This window comes from Moschus berezovskii, chromosome 20 (assembly GCF_049115385.1).
Source record: "Moschus berezovskii isolate FMDL1 chromosome 20, NW_MosBer_1.0, whole genome shotgun sequence".
Classification (NCBI taxonomy): domain Eukaryota; kingdom Metazoa; phylum Chordata; class Mammalia; order Artiodactyla; family Moschidae; genus Moschus; species Moschus berezovskii.
Window position 1 is genome coordinate 52510353 of NC_142479.1, and position 22131 is coordinate 52532483.

Genomic DNA, 22131 nt, shown 5'->3' on the forward strand with positions numbered 1-22131 from the left:
AGGACGCCCCATCACGTCACCAATTACGCAAACCCGCGCACCCGCAAAGGTGCCGCAGCGCGCCAGCTCCGCCCCCAGCCCCTCCCCACGAAAAACGGGGCGACCAGCGCCGAAAGTGGAGCATGCTGGGACCAGCTCTCAAGCCTCCCGGCAGCCCCTGCGACGGGCGCGGTACGTCAGGATCTGGCCAGCGGCGGCCGTTCTCCGTAAGATGGCGGACCGGCGGCGGCAGCGCGCTTCGCAGGACACCGAGGACGAAGAATCTGGTGCCTCCGGCTCAGACAGCGGCGGTTCCCCGGCGCGGGGCGGCGGGAGCTGCAGCGGTAGCGTTGGAGGCGGCGGCAGCGGCTCTCTGCCTTCCCAGCGCGGAGGCCGAGCTGGGGCCCTTCATCTGCGGCGGGTGGAGAGCGGGGGCGCTAAGAGCGCTGAGGAGTCGGAGTGTGTGAGTGTGCGCGGGCGGGGCGGACCGGGGGCGGGGTGTAGGTGGTGATGGGCGGCTGGGAGTTGACGGTAGATGCTGAGGCGTAGTGTGAAGCTTAGCAGCAGCAATAGCAGCAGTGTGTTGGAGAAGAGGAGAGCGATCCCGGTGCGGTTTGCATCCGGAGCTCCAAGGGAAGAGAAGGGATTGAGGGTTTGTTGGGGGACAGGCGGAGCTGCTGCGGACGGAAAGCGGATATTTACTCAGAAATTGGGACTGGAGGTGAATAGACGGGACCTCCCTCAGATCCTGCCTGTTAAGGATATACCTTCCCTCGTCTCCCTTTTCAACCATGTTGTGTTCAGTCTTCGTTTCTAAATCACCCCCTGGAAATCATAGAACTAACCCATGTCTTCTTCCCTTCAGGAGAGTGAAGATGGCATCGAGGGCGATGGTGAGTAGCATCATGACAGAGATCTTTGCCCCCAAACTCAGGTCACCTGTCTGCAGCAGTTGACATCCTCTCAGATTGTTAAGTGGAGAAGGAAATGGCAACCCACTCCAGCGCTCTTGCCTGGAGAATCCCAGGGACGGAGGAGCCTGGTGGGCTGCCGTCTGTGGGGTCGCACTGAGTCGGACACGACTGAAGCGACTTAGCAGCAACGGCAGACTGTTAAGGGTTTTGGGGAGGGTGCCACAAAGGGGCTCTTTGTAATATAATATTCAAGAGCATAAGTTTTTGGTGTATGATCTTGGGAAAGTCAGAGTCACTCTTTGAACCTGTTTTCCATCTGTATATGGGGACTATAATTTTATCTACCTCATAGGTTGATGTCAAAATTAAATGAGAGTTTTAGCTTGACCCACAACAAGCACTGGAAGATGTAATTATAAACTTTATGCTGCATTTTTTTTCTTTATATGTTTCTGTTTTCTTTCAGCTGTTCTCTCGGATTATGAAAGTGCAGAAGACTCCGAAGTGAGTGTGATAGATTCTTTTTCCTATGATGTAGGTTGGAAAATGTGTTTTACAAATTGTACCCACCTGTGGTTTGAAAGCACCTGACCTGTTACTCCACTTGTGCATTCTTCATTTATGCTTCTTAAAAACTATTATAAAAAGTGTTGTTCAGTTATAGAGAGGGAAGCTTTGTATAAACCTCTTCAAGACCACATGTGTTACACTGTTTAAAGGTGACCTTTCACCCTATCTAAAGAAAAGAAAATAAGATTCTAAATAAGAGAATGAGAACATTCCTTGGCCCTTCACAGGATGTTTGACACTCCATTTTATGATGCCTAGGTGGTGAAACCATCCAGTTGGGTATTTTTTGAGTATATCTGAAGACCTCAGAAGGGTAGGATTCTGAGTGGTTTGTGTCAGAAACATTTCTTAGTTTATGGATGAGGTTTTCTGTCTATAGCAGAAAGTTTCCCTAAGCCAAATGTTTGTGAACTTAGTTTGCTTTGATTGGATAAACTACTAGAGATGTTATCAGAAGGGCTGCTTGTTTCCTGGAACTGTTGAATAGAGCTCTGATTTATACAGAAAGAATTGGATTGTGGATCAGAGATTCATTCTGTAAATTTTGTAGAACTATTACTACGTATTAGATTTACCATTAAGCCCTGGAGATGCAAAAGTGAACACTATAACAAAGTTCCTATCTTTAGGAATCTTAAACTTAGTAAGGAAGTCAGACAAACAAACATAGGACTTGGTGACAAGTGCTGGGGGATAGGGTTAAAAAGGGTGTTAATGACTGGGTACTGAATCCATATTAGGCAGTCAGAGAAGAATAAATTGGAGTTAGCCAGGCAAATCATGGTCTAGGCAGAAGAAACAACAGCTGCAAAAACTCAGAGATAGGAGGGAAGATTGACTGTCTGGAAACTTGAAAGTAGTTTGGTGTGGCTGGAACATCGTTGGGACAGGATGGATACCAGAAATAAAGGCAAATTATAGAGTAGGGGTCAGATCATGCAGGGATTACTTCTTTCTCTTTATTAAATGCCTTCTCAGTGCCAGGAGCAGTGCTAGGCCCTGGAATAACAGATACATGGTTCTGCCCTCGTGGAATTTGCATTCCAGGTCAGAGAGGGAAAATATAGACAGTTAAGTAATTACAATAACCGTTTGTTAAATGCCATGGTATTGGAAGCATAGGGTGCTTTGGGAGCACATGGCAGGGGCAACTAACTGAGTGTAGGGTGTTTGGAAGTATTTACAGGAGGGGCTCTTCAGATACAGACCTGAATGATGAGTAGGAGTTAGCTAGCTAGAATTTTCTTAGCAGAAGAAACAGTCTGAGAAGAATGTCCAGAAGGGGTGGGATTGGAGGATAGTGAGTTGGAGGACATGGAAGATTTAGTATAACTGGTGATAAGGATGAATCTCAGTCCAAATTTTAAAGTACTTTATAAGCCTGGTTGAAAAAGTATTTGGATTTTATTCTAAGTAAAGTATAACAGGGTTTTAAACAAGAGTATGATATGGAGTATGGATTAGACTTAAATTTTAAAGCAGTGTTTGTCAGATCCAAGATACATCTACATGAAAGAAAATCCTATTGAAACAGACTGTTGCAGAGGGAGGGAAGACTCAGATGTTTATATGTTAATGAAATCCCAGGTTGATTCACAGTAATATTTTAGAATTATTATCTTTAACAATTGTTTTGTTTGCATTGGGGAGAATTATCTGAAGGGAGCGAGATTAGAGGCAGAAAAACTAGTTAAGAAAGCCACTGTGGAAGACTAGAAAGCAGAAACTGTGGCGTGGAGTGGAGTAGCGGCAGTGAACATAGAAGTGGGCAGCACTGTCAGTTACTTAGGCTACGGAAATGACAGAATGTGGTGATTGGTAAGATGACTGACTTTCTGTGAAGTCAGTGGTAAAGTTATCCACAAAAAATTAAAGGAAGATGAGACGTTTTGGAGTGAGTAATGTTTGCAGTAGTCTTTAAAGAATGGAAACATCGGAAAGACTGACAGGCAATGTGGAGTATTCAGTGAGGTCTGGTGATTGTGACTTTATAGCAGTTTACCATGATGTGTATAATGAGTTTGGATATTACTCTTAACAGCAAAGAAAGAAAGGCTATTGGAGGCTTAAATGGAGGAGGATCTGAGGATGAGGCAAGACTGAAGACAGAGCTGTTAAGATAATAGTCCAAGGAGCGTGATAGTGCCGTAAAGAAGGGACGATGGCAGTGGCACTGCAAGACATAGATTTGAGAGATAGTTAGGTATTATTATTAAGAACAGAATTTCTTGATTGTTTGAATGTGAAGCCTGAATTAAGGAGGAGTCAGATTTCTGCTGAAACTCGAAAGACAGCTGTTTTGGTTCCTGTACGCTTTAGATGCCCAGCAGTGTTTGACCTCTCCTGACGGGAAGATGTTGATCCAGGTGAGGGCTGGGACCTGGCCAGATGCCTGTGATAGAGCCAGAAAGTTTACTGACAAGGACAGCGACAGTGTGGTGAGGGAAGGGACTGGGATGGGGGAACTTGGTGATCTGGGTTTCTCTAGCTTCATTCCAGAGCCCTAGAATGATGCTGAGTGTTTTGACTCTTACTTGTGAGTGTCCTCTGTTGTTTGTCCCAAGACTTACCTCTGCCTCAAATGACCTGTCTGCAGTCCAACCTTCAAGCTCCTGGAGGGCTGAGACTGTCTTTGTCACTGTTCTATCCTGGGAGCTTAGAAGAGTATCTGTAATAGGCCCTCAGTAAACTTTTCTTGGATTAGTAAATGAAATAGAACTGCAAGGACTTTTCTTCTAAATACACTTTATTTTGGAATAATTCTGCATTTACCAAAAAAATCACAAAGAGAATACTAGGCTTTTCACCTAGTTCTTCTAATGTTAACATCTAGAATGACTTATTTAAATTAATTTTGTTCTTTTGACACACATTCCTGTGTTAACACCACAATTCTACTTTACCCTTTACATTCGAGCAATTATCATTTGGAGAAACCTTTTTTCATAAGTAAAATATCATAATACAATTTCATTATGTGTGAGATATAGCTCCTGTTGTAAAAACTAGTAATTATAAGGGGAAAAAAAGTGTTGTTACCTTAAGAAAAAAGACTGTGCTAATAATGTTGAAGTTCAATACATTTGTAATATCAAAAAAAGAAAAAGGAGTTCAAGTAATGCCCAGGTTGGAGAATGGTGTTGGTCACTAAGAAAGGGACCACAGGAGGAAGAGATTCCGGGAAGGACAGTGTTGGGTTAAGTTTTGGATGTTTTGAGATTGAGGAACATGTGCAGCTTTGATGTGGCCATATCTGGTATGTATGGCCTAAAATTTAAGAGAGGAGTGCAGTTCTGTGTCAAATAGGATAGTCACCAGTCAAATGTGGCTATTTGAGTTAATAAAAAAGTTCAGCTCCTCATGTGCCTATGTAAAAACATTTCCCTTATTCCAGCGAGTTTTATTGGACAGCACTGATCTAGATTATAGAGTTTGACTTGATATCTTGCCTTACATAGTTATCTGTTACTTGATTGCATTTCTTCTTAGTTACTAACTGCGTATGCCTAGATGCTATGCTTAGTTTTGCCTGTTTCTTAAATTTTGATCTCTTAGTCTGACAGGTTAGTTTTTCATCCTTTTTTTAAATAGTGTATCTGTTAAAAAGATTTTGATGGCCACTCACTCATTGTACAACTCACCCTGCTGTCTCTATCCATTGTATTTCTTGCAAATTGTCTTTCCACGGTAGCCATGGAAAATAGCAGTATGACCCAAAGCTTTTATCTTGGACAGAACTGGCTGATCACCTAATTTTCTTTCCCTTATAAGTCACTTGCTATTTTTGTCTGGATATTCCCAGTATATTTTCCTTTACGGTCCAATAGTTGTATTAAACTTTGTCTTGGAGTTGGTCATTCTGGATCAGTATTCATAGGTATGAGATATGCTGTACAGTGTGTCATGGAACTTCCATCCAAATGCTTTTTTCCTGCCTTCAGTGTTTGACCCTTTCTCTTTAATCCTTTGTCTCTATTTTCTTTTGATTACTGTGTTTATTCACTCTTGTTTGTGTTCCTTCTAGTTCTAGACTTTGTATTTTAAACGATTTTTTAAATTTCTGATATCTTCTTGAGTTCATTTCTGGATGTTTAAAATTCTGATTGATGTTCTTTCATGCCTTATATAATATTTTTAATGTCTTTTTTTGCTCATTTTGAAATAGAAGTTGCAATTTTGGTATGATATGCATATGTCTTTCTGGCATGCTTTCATTGTAGGAGTGCTACTCTACTATTTTTTTTTTCTTTTAGTAAGTTTCTGTGGGATTTGATCTCTATATTTTTCTTTTGTTGATTTTTATTTAGTCTTCCTGATCTTTTCGAAGGAAGTATGGCTCAAAGTAGCTTTTTCTAACTTCATAGAACTCCCTCCTCAGTTGTTTTCCCGTAGTGTTAAAACACACACACATGCATATACGTGTACATATCTGAGATTTCCTGGTTTTGTTCCCTTCTCTAATTTGCTTTGGACCTTCTTCCTTCATTCCTTTTGTCCCTCTTCTGCTGAACTGATTCTCTTCTCAATTTTAATTATCTTCAGTGTGGTACTCTATCCTCGAGGGAACCCCTGGCAGCCAGGTTGATTTTAAGATTTCACAAGGTTTGGACTGCTCTCCAGCCCTTTCTGACCTTCTTACTGCAAGATCCTTAAACTCACATTCTGTTTGAGACAGCAAACCCCCTTCTGGTTTAATTGTTGTTTTCAGTTTTACTTTCTGTTGACTACCTGTTCACTAGTTCAAGGTTCTCCTGTTTTCAGGTCCATTTACTGCTCTCTGCTTTTTCCAGCCCTGATACCAATCTGATGCAGGTCTTGTGGCTGTTGTTGCTTTGCTCATGTGCTTGTATTTTCGGGTGTGGGGAATACCTTGTAAGCTAGTTTTGTTGTAAATATTGTCCAGAGAGTTTTGATTTTGCTGTCAGAAGCCCCCATTTGATGTGGAGATTTGAAGAGATCAAAAACTATGCTGCTGCCATTTTTTCCAGAGTCCTCTGAGGAAACATTTTTAAAGAAATTAGACTATGAAGGGGAGGCTAGAGAGATGGTAGCTGGAAAGAAGGCTCTAAGGTCAAGAGAGGGTTTGGTGTTATTTTTTGAGTTGGAGAATCAAGTATGCCTAAAGGTTGAAGAAATGATTAAAAAGGGAAAGAAAAAGGAGGGGATAGGTAATAAGTGTGTGATGTCCTTGATTAAGTATATGAGAAGAAATAAGAACCAGATGAGAAAAACATCTTCCACTGTAATTATAGAGAGGTGGGAAGGAAAGGTGTGTGGGAAGGAAGCTGGTGTTCCCTTTGTTTTGTTTTCCTTGTGAAATATAATAGAAGGAAAAACATAAAAGAATGGTTGTTGATGAAGGGACAGTATAGGAATTTTGAGATAAAGGAAGTTTGAATAGTTGAGGTTGGAGGTGGCACTGATATGTAAAGTTGTATGATTTTTTTTTTAATTCCCCCTAGTGATGATCAGTAGTCTAGTTGGAAGCTTAGAAAAAGCAGACAGTTTAGTTGATCCAGTCCTGAGCGCACGGGAATAGGGGATTTGAGGGAGTTACCAATAGTGCTGAAATGATTGGGTCACAGAGTCTAGAGAGAGAAGAAAGTGAATGTGGGAAAGGACTGATAGAGAAAAGGTGGAAATGTCAATGGAGTGGATGTCTTAAGAAATGAGAGATGGGAGAGTAAAGAAATAACTGGGGGTTGACAGGAATAACAGGCAGGATGTGGGGGGAAAACAGCTTTATTGAGATATAATTTATGTGCCATTCAACTTACCGGTTTAAAATGTCCAGTTCTGCAGTTTTTAGTATATACAAGTATGTGCAACCATGACCATAGTTTCAAAACATTTTCATTACTTCAAAAAGAAATTTTGTACCCTTGAACTGTGACTCACCCCCCACAGCTCCTCCTCCGTTCTCATTCCATCCAGCCCTTAGGAACCACATACTTCCTTTCTGTGTCTAGAGATTTCCTTATTCTGGCCTTCTTTATGAACAGAATCATACATAATAACATATGACTGGCTTCTTTCACTTAGCATATTATTTCCGAAGTTTTCACCCAAGTTGTAGCATGTATCAGTACTTCATTCTTTTTTATGGCTAAATAATATTCCATTGTGGGATTTCCCTGACTCAGACAGTAAAGAATCCACCTGGAGATTCTGGAGAATCCCATGGACAAAGAAACCTGGTGGGCTGCAGTCCATGGTGTCACAGAGTCAGACATGACTGAGTGACTAAGCACACAATATTCCATTGTATGGGTATACTATATTTATCCATTCATCCACTGATGGATACTTGGGTTTCTATTTTTTTATGAATAATACTGCTAAAAATGTCTTTGTTCAGGTTTTTGGGTGGATGTGTGTTTTCATTTCTCTTGGGTATGTACCTAGGAATGGAGTTGCTAAGTCATATGGTAACTGTTCAGTTGTTTGAGGAATTGTCAAGACTGTTTTCCAAAGCAACTGCACCATTTTACATCCTCAGCAGCAGTGTGTGGTGATTACAGTTTCTCCACATACTCAATGGCACTTAATATTGTCCTGATTTTTTTATTCTGGTCATCCTAATAGGTGTAAAATGATATCTTGATATGTATTTACCTGATGTTGAGCATTTTGTTTTGTGCTTATTGGCCATTTGTGTATCTTCCTAGGAAAAGTGACTATTCAGATACCTTGTCCATTTTTAAATTGTTTGTTTATTTATTTTTGGCTGTGCTGGATCTTCGTTGTTGTAGCAAGTAGGGGCTGCTCTTCAGTTACAGTGGCACAGACTTCTCATTGTGGTGGTTTCTCATTACAGAGCATGGGCACTGGGGTGCACCGGCCTCAGTAGTTGTTGCTCACGGGCTCTAGAGCACAGGCTTAGTAGGGCTGAGTAGTTGTGGTGCACGGGCTTAGTTGCCCTGTGGCATGTGGAATCTTCCTGGACCAGGTTTCGAACCTGTGTCCCCTACATTGCCAGGTGGATTCTTAACCACTGAACCACCAGGGAAGTCCCACTTTATCGTTTTTTTTTAAATCATTGAGTTTTAAGAGTTCTTTATATGTTCTAGATTTGTTTCTTATCATCTCTATGATTTGCAAATGTTTTTTCCCATTCTTTATTCTTCCTTAATGGTGTTAAGTTTTCAGTTTTGATGAAATTCAGAATATTTGTTTTTTCTTTATTTGCCTGTGTCTGTTGGTGTCATGCATGCCAAAGAAGCTTTTGCTGAATCCATGCCAAATCCAAAGGCTTGTTTTCTTTTAAGAGTTTTATAGCTTTAGCTCTTAGTTTTAGGTCTTTGATCCATTTTGAGTTAATCTTTGTATGAGGAGTGAAGTAAGAATCTAACTTCATTCTTTTTTATGTGGCAGTACAGATGAAAACCTGGGGTATTTAAGATTTTTAAAAATAGATCAGATTTACTTAAAATGTATAGCAGTTCCAGGTAAGACTGGTCTGACGTGTGTACATGAAAGTGGATGACTGAAGTAGAGATGAAAAGTGTGAGCTTATTTCCATAGTCTTCAGATCAGTGACAGGGTAGACCCAGGCAAAGACAGAGGTGGAGGTTTTCCCCTTGAACTTACAGAGTGTTCCTGTGAAACCTTTCGTAAGTTGAAGTGACTTAAAGCAAAGAAGCAATTACCTTAGGACGTTTCTCGCCAAGTGATGCACAAAATAAATTGAGGTAAAGCACTGATGCTCAGAGACACATTTCAAAGCTGGGGCAGCTTGATGCTAAGAGGCTGAGTGTAGTTCCCAGGGCAGGAGCTTGGTGGTTCCACTCCTTCGGCTTAGGGTATGGAGCTGCTTGTATGACAACTCACTGCAAAGCAAACAGTTTTCACTTTTGCCTTTTTTAAAAAAAAATCTTTTTCATATTTCTTTCAGTTTGTGAAAACAAATAACTACTCTAGGTCTTTTATCAAAGAAAAAAACAAAATGGTGTAATCTGAACTTTTGAGAAGCAAGATATAGCTAGATGATAGAAGCCTCAGAGAAGTAGGAATTTAAAATGAGGTGGAGTTGGGATTAGCAGATGGAAACTGGTATATATAGAATGGATAAGCAACAAAGTCCTACTGTACAGCATAAGAAACTATACTCAATATCTTGTGATAAACTATAATGGAAAAGAATATGAAAAAGAATGTATAGGGACTTCTCTGATCCAGTAGTTAAGACTTTGTGCCTGTAATTCAGGGGGTGCAGTTTCAATCCCTGTTTGGGAAACTAAGATCTCAAATGCTATGTGGTGAGGCCAAAAAAAAAAGTTTGTGTGTATATATACATACACATACATTCACACTCACACCCCCTACATATATATATGTAAAAAAAAACTATATATAGTTATATTCCATGTATATACCATATATATATATATATATATATAACTATGCCACTTTTGCTATACAGCAATAATTAAAATTATTATAATTCAACTATACTTCAATAAAAGATAAAAGGCGACAGAGATCTGGAAGAGACATTGAGAATGAGAAAGAGAGACTCCCCTTTTACTCTGAAATATGTGGGGAATGTAAAAATGAGCTAAAACATCTGCATGAGAATTCTGCTAGGGAAGCAGTTGCTTAAGTGGAGGGCTAGGCTTTAGACTTGGGAGGGTGTTCACTGAATGGGAAAGTCAGCAGTAGGAAAAATGGTTTTGATGTCAGCCTGTAGGCAAAGATGGTAAAGAATCTGCCTGCAGTTCAGTCCCTCCATCGGGAAGATCCCCTGGAGAAGGGCATGGCAGCCCACTTCAGTATTCTTGCCTGGAGAATTCCATGGACAGAGGAGCCTGGCAGTCCATTGGGTCGCAAAGAGTTGGAAATGACTGAGTCACTAACACTTCCACTTTTGTAGCCAAAGAAGCTTGACCCTAGGGTGACACCTTGGCTTCAGTTACACCAGATTTTGACACTAATTTGGAGTCTTCTCAGCACTATGCTGTTTGTATCTTCTGTCCTGCCCTGGAAACAAAATTACTTTCTCCTTTGGAATAAAGAAGTTGCCTCATTTGACATTCCACCACAGACTAAGAAGGGATAGAGCATGAAACAAAGTTCTCTCATTAATCATGCTGATACTATTTTAAGATGTTTGAATTCAGTCAATGTGTGTTTGTTGCGGGGGCAGGTTTGGGGTTGAAGTGGGGAGAAGTAGTGAATTAAGGTCACATATACACCAAGCAAGATTCTTGCAACACAACCTGCAAGGAATCTAGGACCAAGGAAAGAACTGAATGATTACCACCCACCCATTCCCAACTCAAGAGGAGAGGAAATTTCTTGTGATTGAGGGAAAATGGGAAGAATCTAGGGTACTTGGTTGTTAAAAAGCTGTAAATAAAGGCTTGGTTCTCATAGTGTGGGTGTGGTCTATGAGCTTCATAACAGTATCATCTTTCTGGGAATCCTAACTCAAAACACTCAGAGGCTGAAATACTTATGCTGGACAGGAAGTAAAGGGGAAGGGTAATTAATTGGCTTATCTGGGCCAGTCCGGCAGTCTAGGTCATATTTGAAAAAAGATCAGAAACTTAGAGCTTGAGAACTTCTTGTTTCATCAGGAATCTCAGTATCTTTGATCAGATTCCTAGGCCATCCTGGGCCTGGAGTTAGTCTGTTACAGATAGAGTGTCAGATCCAGTAGAAGAATCAGAGAACAGTGTACATATCTACCAGGGGGCAGATGTGTTTTGGCACCCTGCCTTGTTAGCCCAGCAGTGGGGACTAGACCACCTTCCTTTGAACCCATTTCTTTGCGTCCTTCTAGGTCTCTCGACCTAACTTCTTAGCCTTTAGCTCTGCCTCCGTAGGTCCAAATCTTGGAAGAAACAGGATATGAGAGAGTAACTTTTAGTCTGAAGCCAGCCCCCTTAGCATGAATCTTAGCTGCTTTTTATCCCCTATCTGAAACAAGCCACACCTCTCTTGCTTAACCCTTTCTGCTGCTGCTGCTAAGTCGCTTCAGTCGTGTCCGACTCTGTGCGACACCATAGACGGCAGCCCACCAGGCGCCCCTGTCCCTGGGATTCTCCAGGCAAGAACACTGGAGTGGGTTGTCATTTCCTTCTCCAGTGCATGAAAGTGAAAAGTGAAAGTGAAGTCTCTCAGTCGTGTCCGACCCTTAGCGACCCCACGGACTGCAGCCTACCAGGCTTCTCCATCCATGGGATTTTCCAGGCAAGAGTGCTGGAGTGGGTTGCCATTGCCTTCTCCAACCCTTTTTGCTGCTGCTGCTGCTAAGTCACTTCAGTCGTGTCCGACTCTGTGTGACCCCATAGACGGAAGCCCACCAGGCTCCCCCGTCCCTGGGATTCTCCAGGCAAGAACACTGGAGTGGGTTGCCATTTCCTTTTCCAATGTGTGAAAGTGAAAAGTGAAAGTGAAGTCGCTCAGTCGTGTCCGACCCTTAGCGACCCCACGGACTGCAGCCTACCAGGCTCCTCCATCCATGGGATTTTCTAGGCAAGAGTACTGGAGTGGGTTGCCATTGCCTTCTCCAACCCTTTCTAGTTGCCCCTATTTAAAGGATGGTCTCAGGACCCTTCTTTGTATGGATAGATTTTCTGCGTCACAAGCAGGATTATTCCAGTTTTTTAAAAAATTGAAGTATAGTTGATTGGATTATCCAGTGTTGCTGTGCCAAGAGAAGGAAAGGGAAGAGATCACTTGGGTGGTTTTTTTTTTTTATTTCTAAGATGCAGTGGTTATACAAGTTTTAAAGTTTTACAAGTCAAAATTTTATAATTATATCTAGACAGAGTTATTGGCTAAAGAGCTCTCATGTTGCAGAAAATTTAGTATTCATATCATAGACATAAAAAATGTAAGCCACTATTTCCCACCTTGAGAGTAATAGTGCCTTGGGAAAGTATGGAGTTATGATAAGGGATTGCAAATTCACTAACTCTGTTCATTATCTATAGACCAAATCAACATCTCCTATCTTTATGTATTACTATTTTTTTAATGTATATAAATTAATAAAAATATATTAATGTATTTTAAAGTATTATTGAACATATAGCAGTTGTTTGTCATTATGTGTTTTCAGTTCATGGGTACTATACTGTGCTATTTCTCATGGGATTCCATGAAAATTTTAGGTCCTAAAAGGGGATTCACCTGATCTAAAAGGTTGGGAATCTCTGCTGTAAGACATTTTGAGATGAGAGAGTAAACAGCTTGAGTTAGAGTGTAGTTATTAGGCACTGCATGTTTAAGAGACAATTCATTGAGAGAGAGAGAAATCATCAAAAAGAAAGCTCCTTCTGTGTGCTTTAGATACCTGAAAGCCTCTGATCCATAGGCCCTGGGCTTCTTCCCCAGAGGCTGCAGCTATTTGTTTTGTTGGATTTTTTTCCTTTCAGTTTTATTGAGGTAAAATTGCACTGTATAAGTTTAAGGTATAACAACAGCATAATCGTTTGACTTACATGGTGAAAATGATTATAAGCTTAGTGAAAGAGGCTGCTGCTCCTGACAGTTCCATGCATATCTTACTGGAAAACTTAACAGATCTATATAAGCTTGTTTATGTGTGCATATATGTATTGTTGTTTAGTAGCTAAGTTGTTTCCAACTCTTTTGTGACCCCATGGACTGTATGTAGCCCACCTCCATCCATGGGATTTCCCAGGCAAGAATACTGGAGTGGGCTGCCATTTCCTTCTTTAGGGAATCTTCCTGTCCCAGGGATTAAACCCACGTTTCTTGCGTTGGCAGATTCTTTATCACTGAGCCACCTGGGAAGCTGTGTATATATATACACACACATATATGTATGTATGTGTGTTTTAGCTGAGCCATGGAGTTTGTGGATGGATCTTCGTTCCTCTACCAGGAGTTGAACCTGGGCCCTTGGCAGTGAAGGCATAGACTCCTAACCACTGGACTGCTGGGGAATTCCCTGTATAGGTTTTTTAAATGTGCTTTTACTTTTTTTTTTTAACAGTGCTTCTATTCAGTAGAAATTTTAGTAAAAATATTGAAGTGTTTGCTTTTAGTTCTTGTATTATAGTATAATTTGTTAGAAAATGTTTTCCTAAAGAATGGAAAATTTTAAAATGCACTATTTAGATCTTATCTCCATAGCTAACAGGGAAACTTAAAAGGGAAATTATTTATTTGCACCAGGTCTTAGTTGCGGCATGTGGGATCTTTAGTTGGGCATGCAAACTCTTTAGTTGCCAATTTGTAGGATCTAGTTCCCTGATCCAGGGGTTGAACGTGGGATTCCTGCATTGGGAGCACGGAGTCTTATCCATGGGACCACCAAGGAAGTACCAGGAAACTTTTTTCAGGGTGATGACGGGGAGTACAGTGAAGAGGAAAACTCCAAAGTGGAGCTGAAATCAGAAGCCAATGATGCTGCTAATTCTTCAGCAAAAGATGAGAAGGGAGAAGAAAAGCCTGACACCAAAGGCACTGTGACTGGAGAGAGGCAAAGTGGGGATGGACAGGTTAGTACCCACCAGAGGCCTCCATTTCCATTCGAGTTCTGGAATAGGGGCTTTTAAGCGTGGAGCGAGTAAAGAGTACTTTATCTGTCCGACAGGAAAGCACAGAGCCTGTGGAGAACAAAGTCGGTAAAAAGGGCCCTAAGCATTTGGATGATGATGAAGATCGGAAGAACCCAGCATACATACCCCGGAAAGGGCTCTTTTTTGAGCATGATCTTCGAGGGCAGACTCAGGAGGAAGAAGTCAGGTAACAGCCCCTTGCTACTGCTCTGTAGTATATTAGTATTATACGTATTCCATGCTTACTCTATACCAGGCACTTTACTAAGTGCTTTACCTGTATTATCTTATTTGCTGGTCACAACATTTTAAGGTAAGTATTATGATTATCCCCTTTGTACAAATGAGGAAAGTAAGACAGAATATTTAGTAACTCTTGGTGGAGGAGCTTGGATCCAGACCTATATGTCCACTGCCTTCCTTAATCTGAGGCTCAAGGCCTCTGGATATTGCATAGGTGGCCTTACAGGACAGAGATGTTTCCAGAGTGCTGAGTAGTTTGAAGTAAAGGCTTTCCTTATTTTTATTCCTGTTACATTCACGCCCAGCAGGCCCTGAGGTGCTGTGATTCACCCTTACTTTTGGAAGGCCTGTTTTGTATAACCTGTCTGGGAAGATGGAGAGATTACCTGAGTTCCTAATGTTTCTGTCAACCCTGTTTATTTCATGAACATCTTTACTTGGCAGAGTCTGCCAACTTAAGAAACTTTTCCCTGGTTCCAACCAGACCCAAGGGACGTCAGCGAAAGCTGTGGAAGGATGAAGGTCGCTGGGAGCATGACAAGTTTCGGGAAGATGAACAGGCTCCAAAGTCCCGACAGGAGCTCATTGCTCTTTATGGCTATGACATCCGCTCAGCTCACAATCCTGATGATATCAAACCTCGAAGAATCCGGAAACCTAGGTGAGGACATTTGGAGCCTATATTATTGATACTTGCAAGAAAAGAAAAAAACTCTACTTTTTAAAATGCCGTTCTGGCCTGTAATCGAATGGGTGAGGAGTATGGGAAGTCTGCCTGACCCACAGTTTATATCTCTAGTGGCCCCTTTTGTTATTTCTCTGTTCCCTTTGTTCAGGTTTGGGAGTCCTCCACAAAGAGATCCAAACTGGATTGGTGAGCGGCCAAGTAAGTCTCATCGCCACCAGGGTCCTGGGGCCACCCTACCACCCAGGACTTTTATCAACAGGAATGCTGCAGGTACTGGCCGCATGTCGGCTCCCAGGAATTATTCTCGATCTGGAGGCTTCAAGGAAGGTCGTACTGGTTTTAGGCCTGTGGAAGCTGGTGGACAGCATGCTGGCCGGTCTGGTGAGACTGTTAAACATGAGACTAGTTACCGGTCTCGGCACTTAGAGCAGACTCCTGTAAGGGATCCATCTCCAGAAGCAGATGCTCAAGTGCTTGGCAGTCCTGAGAAGGAAGAGGTAGCCCCCGAGATACCAAATCCTGCTCCTGATACTGCACCACCAGCTCCTGACAGGCCTGTTGAAAAGAAATCCTATTCCCGGGCAAGAAGAACCAGAATCAAAGCTGGAGATGCAGGCAAGGTTGCAGAGGAGGTGCCCCCTCCACCCGAAGGGCTGACCCCAGCACCTCCAGTCCCAGAAGCTACACCTCCTACGCCTGCTAAGACTGGAAACTGGGAGGCTCCAGTGGATTCTACTACAGGGGGTCTTGAACAAGATGTGGCACAACTAAATATAACAGAACAGAATTGGAATCCAGGGCAGCCTTCCTTCCTGCAGTCACGGGAGCTTCGGGGTAGGTACCTAGGGTTAATGACTAGCTTTTGTCCCTTTGTATCATTGGACTTAGGGGCATGGAACTAATGTCTCTCAGAGATATGGTATCTTCATTTTCATTAACTGCAAGAAACAAATGAACCCATAGGCATATCCATCCAAAGAGCTCAGAGCAGCTTTATCTGTTACATAAGACTAGCCCACTACTTTGCTCACTGTTTACTACTAACTGATCAGTCACCATCATTGAGCTCCTGAGTGCAGAATCCTTTACCACTCTCTGTAGAAAAAGTGGAAGATGGCAGTGTTCTTTATTATCTGAGCTAATGGTTAAATGTTTCAAGACAGAAACTGCATTTGAATTTGGATGAGCATCTCCTAATCTCTTTGAAAGGAAAGCCTCTCTAATTTCTTTAGTCTTCTAGAGCCAGGCTGCCCAGTAGAACTTTCTGTAATGATGGTGCTTTTGAATACTTGTAATGTGGCCAGAGTGACTGAAAAACTGAACTTTTCATTTTTAATTAATTGAAATTTAAGTAACCATATGTGGCTAGTGGATATCATGTTGGGACAGCATAGTGCTCATGACTAGGAACTACCTACCACCCCTCTGACCCATTTTTTTTTTCTTCCTCCAGTCAGATAGATCAGAAGATCTTTTCCATTGTTTCTAAAATCTAATTCAAACTTAGATTGGAAAGCCTCACTTGGACTGGCAGTTTTAGCATCCTTCCCTGGTGTGCTTAATTTTGGAATACCAAAAACTAGGGTAGTCTAAACTGGACCTGGAGTTGATCTTTGGATCGAGAAGTATGCTCTCTCCTGCCAGTGCCTTATTACTATTGGAAGACAGTCTCTAGAACATTCCTTTTTTGTCCTGAGTCATCTTCAACCAGAGGGGAATCTCTTCCCGTACTTTTAGCCTAGACCTCTGTAGCCAGAAATAATCAGAGGTAGCTTTAGAACATCCTTCTCTGCCTAGTTGTCGCTCAGAAACATTAGGGTTGAGATTTTCCAATATGTTTGCTAATATAATATACTAATTATAACCTCCCAGGGATTCTGTATGGTAAATATTTGATGGCAAAATTTTGAACTTGCATTTTCTGAGTTGCATTACTGAAGTATTCTTTTTTTCATCTTCCAAGGCTTTACTGCTATATTAGGGTGGCAGGCAGTGGGGGCGAATTTCCAAATGCTGGTGTTGACAGGAAGCAGAGATAGTTTAAAAGGAATTTTGTTAGTTTAAAAGATAAGAGCCATTCCCCATGTTGGATTCTAAACCCTGTCATTTTCTTGACATATCTTTAGTTCTGTTCACATCTATCTGCTCTGCAGCAGTGACTTTTTTGGTGTTTTACAGGTATGCCCAACCACATACACATGGGAGCAGGACCTCCACCTCAGTTCAACCGGATGGAAGAAATGGTACAGAGGAGGAAAGGGGTGCATGTAGAGGGTTGCATGTCACAGTTTGGTCACTGTTTAAGCCAAGTCAGTCTTCACATGTTTCCCTTTTAATTCGGGTCTCTGGAAATGGACGGTTCAGGTTTGGGTTTAGAGCTTAATGCTTTTCATCAGTTTTTCAATTCATTTTGTAAATTTTTTTTTTTTTTGCATGTACATACTGGTGTATTTATTTGGTTGCGCTGGGTCTTTGTTGGTATAATGGGTTTTCTCTAGTTGTGGAGAGTGGGGGCTACCGTCTGCTTGTAGTGCACAGTCTTCTCATTGTGGTGGCTTCTCTTGTTTGGGAGCACAGGCTCTAGGCACGTGGGCTTCAGTAATTGTAGGACATGGGCTCAGTAGTTGCGACATCCTGGCTCTAGGGCACATGGACTTCAGTAATTGTAGTTCCCGGGCTCTAGAGCACTAGGACTTCGTGGTGGCACATGGGCTTAGTTGCTCTGAGGCATGTGAAATCTTCCCAGACCAGGGATCAAACCCGTGTCCCCTGCATTAGCAAGCGGATTCTTATCAACTGTGCCACCAGAGAAGTCCTGCAAATATTCTTTAATACTGCCATGTACCCAGTAAATGTTTTGCAGTATCTATAGGACGTTAGGACTTAATAGGAGAGTCAGCCTTTTGGAAGTCTTCTTGCTCAGACCTCTTTCTTTCTTTCAGGGTGTCCAGGGTGGGCGAGCCAAACGCTATTCATCACAACGGCAAAGACCTGTGCCAGAGCCTCCTGCCCCTCCTGTGCATATCAGCATCATGGAGGGACATTACTATGATCCACGTGAGTTTATTTTTATAGCCAGGATAGCTTTCTTGGCAGGATGAAGTGGACTAAAAGACCAGCCTTCTGAACTTCCCTTGTGACCTCTCATAGTGGTTAACAAACATTCTCTGGTTGCTGTTTTCTTCATATAAAAAATTGAGAACATCTTCGCAGGGGTTTGGGGGACAAGGAAACTTATCCATTTGATGGAAAGAGTGAGGATTTTTGAGAGTCCCAATGTGATATCTTACAGTGCAGTTCCAGGGACCAATCTATACCCATGGTGACAGCCCTGCCCCACTGCCTCCTCAGGGCATGATTGTACAGCCAGAAATGCACCTTCCCCACCCAGGTAAGCTTTGCATCTCTGCTTGTATGCTTCCAGTACATAAAGATGTGTGTTGGGGGCATCACAAACACCAACTTTCTCAGCTCTATGCTGCTTGCTTATGAGGCTGGCCACTTTGGGTACATGGGCAATAAACTCTTCTTGGGTCCATCCTGAGGACTTGAAATCTGAGCCTGTTTGTGCTGAGCAGTCCAGCCAGGCCATCCCATGGAAAAGGTGTTACCTTTTGTTTTAATTGTTGTTTCTTCTCCTTGTCCAGGTTTACATCCTCACCAGACACCGGCGCCTCTGCCCAATCCAGGCCTCTATCCCCCACCAGTATCCATGTCTCCAGGGCAGCCACCACCTCAGCAGTTGCTTGCTCCTACTTACTTTTCTGCTCCAGGCGTCATGAACTTTGGTAATCCCAGTTACCCTTATGCTCCAGGGGCATTGCCTCCCCCACCACCTCCTCATCTGTATCCTAACACACAGGTGAGATGGCTGATGAGATTTTCCTAAGTATACATCCTTTAAATCAGACAAGAATACACAAGGAATTCTAGAGAGCATTTCAGTGCCACTGATGTGCATGTGATGATAGGAGCTGGAAATGCTACTTAGGTGATGCCTATCATATGTGCATTCTCTTCCATTTTTTAAATAGTGTTTCATTCAAGTGTTTTAATATGTCTTAGGTGGACATGTCTGCAATTTATTTAACTGCATAATAAAGCCATATTCTACCTACCAGCCCTACCCTTCCCTGTACTATTTAACTCCCAACAGGTTAACACCATCTGGTATCTGGAGTGTTACCACTGAGCTCAGTGTCTTCCATTTGTCAGCTGATGGTAGGAATTAGAGAAACCTGGGCAGTACTTTGAGGAAGTAGGAACTATATTAGGACATACTAAGGCAGAAAAGAATAATTATTTTAAAGGGGGCAGCTTAGAAATTCCCCTATACTCTTACAGATTCCCCTTATAAATTATAAAAAATTCCCCTATACTCTTATTATTGTGCCTGAATACTGTTTACCATAGTTTGGATGAATTAATTCCTTTTTCTTTTCCTTGATTATTGTGCTCCCAGGCCCCATCGCAGGTATATGGAGGAGTGACCTACTATAACCCTGCTCAGCAGCAGGTGCAGCCAAAGCCCTCCCCACCCCGGAGGACTCCCCAGCCAGTCACCATCAAGCCCCCACCGCCTGAGGTATGAGAGCTTCTAGGAAAGGAGTTCTAAATAAAGGATGTTAGGACACATCTGACATCAGTGGGCTTTCCTTTTCTTCAGATTTCCTTCCTTTTCTTGTTGTGTTTCTATGGAAAATGGTCTTTTTTTCTTTTTCCTTTTTTTAAAAATAATGACCTGATAACAAATTCCAACTTTATGATTTCAGGTTGTAAGCAGGGGTTCCAGCTAATAGGAATTTCTGAATATTTTAAACCTAACATCAAATAAAAGTAAGTGTAAAACTTACTGTGACTCAGAATGTTCTTAGAACTAATGTTCATGCTTACTTGCTCAACAATCACCTAATTAATGCTCTAAGTTATAATCATGGGATATCTCAGGGGGAGGCTTAGAGGAGTCCCAAAATTTGCCAGTTTCTTTGTTATGTGAATGCATTGAGTAGGGTGGAGTGGAAACCATTGTCAGTATGGCAGCATTTTATTTGGGAAAATGGAAGGAAGAGGGCAAGAGGGCATTCTTTATCAAAGGAAAAGGGAAATCTGAATTTGAGGTGTTATAGCAGAGCCAATTTTAATGGTTGTGGAGGAGGGACTTCCCTGGTGGTCCAGTGGTTAAGACTTCAAGCTGCCAGTGCAGAGGGTATGGGTCCAGTCCCTGGTCGGGAAACTAAGATCCCATATGCCGTGCAGCATGGCCAAAAGATTTTTTAAAATGGTAATAATAAATAAATTTTAAAAACCACTCTTTAAAAAACAAAGGCTGTGGAGGACAGAAACCAGGAGGTTTTGTTGTGTTGTTTTAGGGATATTTGTTTAGTGTACATTATTTAGAAATGTGGCTTTTTGAAAATAGCTTGTAAATGCCTAAAAGGTCCAGTAACATTTTGGTGGTTCTTCCCTTTTTCTCACTCCTGCCAGGATAGCAGAAGTGAAAACCTAGGAGAGAAGAGAAAACAACTGGCTGGCTGGTACCAGGAGAGCTTTGAAGATCCAAGGTGGCTCCTACCAGCAAGCAGCTGAATGAAGAGGACCCCTGCCTTCCTCTGAGGATAGGCCCTGTTGGATAAACGAGAACCAAATGGACTTCCTTCCATTTTCAGTTTGTGTTTGTATCAACTGTGCTCAGAGGAGCAGAGATCCAGACAACCCAGGCTTCTGAGTCTAGGAGCCCATGTCTTTTGCTCCTCACTTTCTCCTGGGAAATTCGTGTCTTCTCCTCCCAGGGAAGCTTGGAAGCTCCTTCCTGTTTTGTTTTCTAAGATGTTCATTTTTAAAGCCTGGCTTGTTATTCATAAATTAATATTCTTTTAGTCCATCACCCTACCCCATCTCCTGCCCCTCTTTTTCACTCTCTCTGCCTTTAAATTAAACAAGTTCATTCTTTGGTTTGCTAGCTCCTCTGGGTTCCCTTTTGGCTTTTCCGTACATCCCAGATAATTGAGAACTTACCAGCCAGTCCGCCCCCACCAAGTCTACAAAGAGCTGACCTTTCATTTTTTTCTTGGCCTTTTTTTTATTGTGTACTTGGAGTTTGTTAAGTCTTCTAATACTGTGGAAGCACTGCTGTCTGCACAGAATGTCCCACTGTGGAAAAAATCTCACTGTGGTAGGAGCCCTTTTTCTTGACTTGGGTTTTTAGAATTTTGAGCCTCCATCAGTCTATGTACTCTGATAATCTTTAGTTCTCTACTGAAGGCAGAATGTCAACAGTGGGGAGAGATGGCAAACCGGAAGCTTTAGTGAGAAAGGGAGGGTAGAGTGGGAGCCTTTGCACCTTAGGGGTGTGTATTCGCACAGTCCTCAGGGCTCAGTCTTTGAGGTGAGTGGAGTTAGAGGGCTCTGCTCTTTTTTTCCATCCTTTCTACCACACCCTTTTCCAGTTGCTATGGACCAATGCATCTCTAGAGGTAAATATTACCTAGCCAGCGATCGTCCCTGTCCATTGCAATTGCCCTTCTCGTCTTTCCTGCTATAAGTGTTTTAGGTATTCCTACCTTATTTTCCCAAGGACAGTTTTACTCCTGTCCTTGCCAACAGGATACCACACCTGGGCCTAAAAGCAGTCACTTTTCAGGGCAAGGGCTCCTCCCTCCTTTCTTCCCTATCTATGTCACTGAACCACTCCCCTGCTGCCTCTGCAGAAGAGATTCCTGTTACTACGGCACTTGCGTCTGCCAGGGGTCACTTGGCCACTGTCCCTGTCCTACAGAACCTGAGGGAGAAGGTGGCAGCTGTGTCTCTTCCCAAGTAATGTCACTAATTCTGTCCCTTCTCTTCAGCAGTTGGCTTAACTACTTTGAGTCACAGGTGTGGGGTGGGAGGGGAGAGAGGCACTCAAGCTGGAACCCCCAAGGAGGAAATAACTAAGAGATTCTTCCAAGGGTAGCGCATGGTTGTGCCTTTTGTAGGCTGTTCCCTTTGCCTTAAACCCGAAGAAGTCTCCTCAAGCCAGTGGGCCGCACGCCCAAATTCCCAGACCTTAAGACACTGTGACAGTTGTCTCTGTTGGTCCACTGTGTTTTGTCGCAAGAATTTCTCCATGTGTATTGTCATTGTTTGTAACTGTTTTAAAGAGCGCACATATGTGATTGGCATTGTGACTTGAAGATAATAAAATTTAGACATGTAAATTTAA

General features: G+C 42.3%; 1 protein-coding gene across 1 annotated transcript; it reads left to right on the forward strand.

Moving 5' to 3' along the window:
• Positions 1 to 38: 38 nt before the first annotated feature.
• CASC3 (CASC3 exon junction complex subunit) lies at positions 39 to 22131 on the forward strand. Its single transcript, XM_055407794.2, has 14 exons — positions 39 to 442; positions 845 to 872; positions 1360 to 1397; positions 13781 to 13939; positions 14035 to 14186; positions 14727 to 14903; positions 15079 to 15764; positions 17109 to 17173; positions 17873 to 17987; positions 18223 to 18321; positions 18578 to 18792; positions 19393 to 19515; positions 19703 to 19766; positions 20415 to 22131. Exons 1-13 carry the CDS (start codon positions 212 to 214, stop codon positions 19724 to 19726), a joined length of 2112 nt encoding a protein of 703 aa, XP_055263769.2. The 5' UTR covers positions 39 to 211; the 3' UTR covers positions 19727 to 19766; positions 20415 to 22131.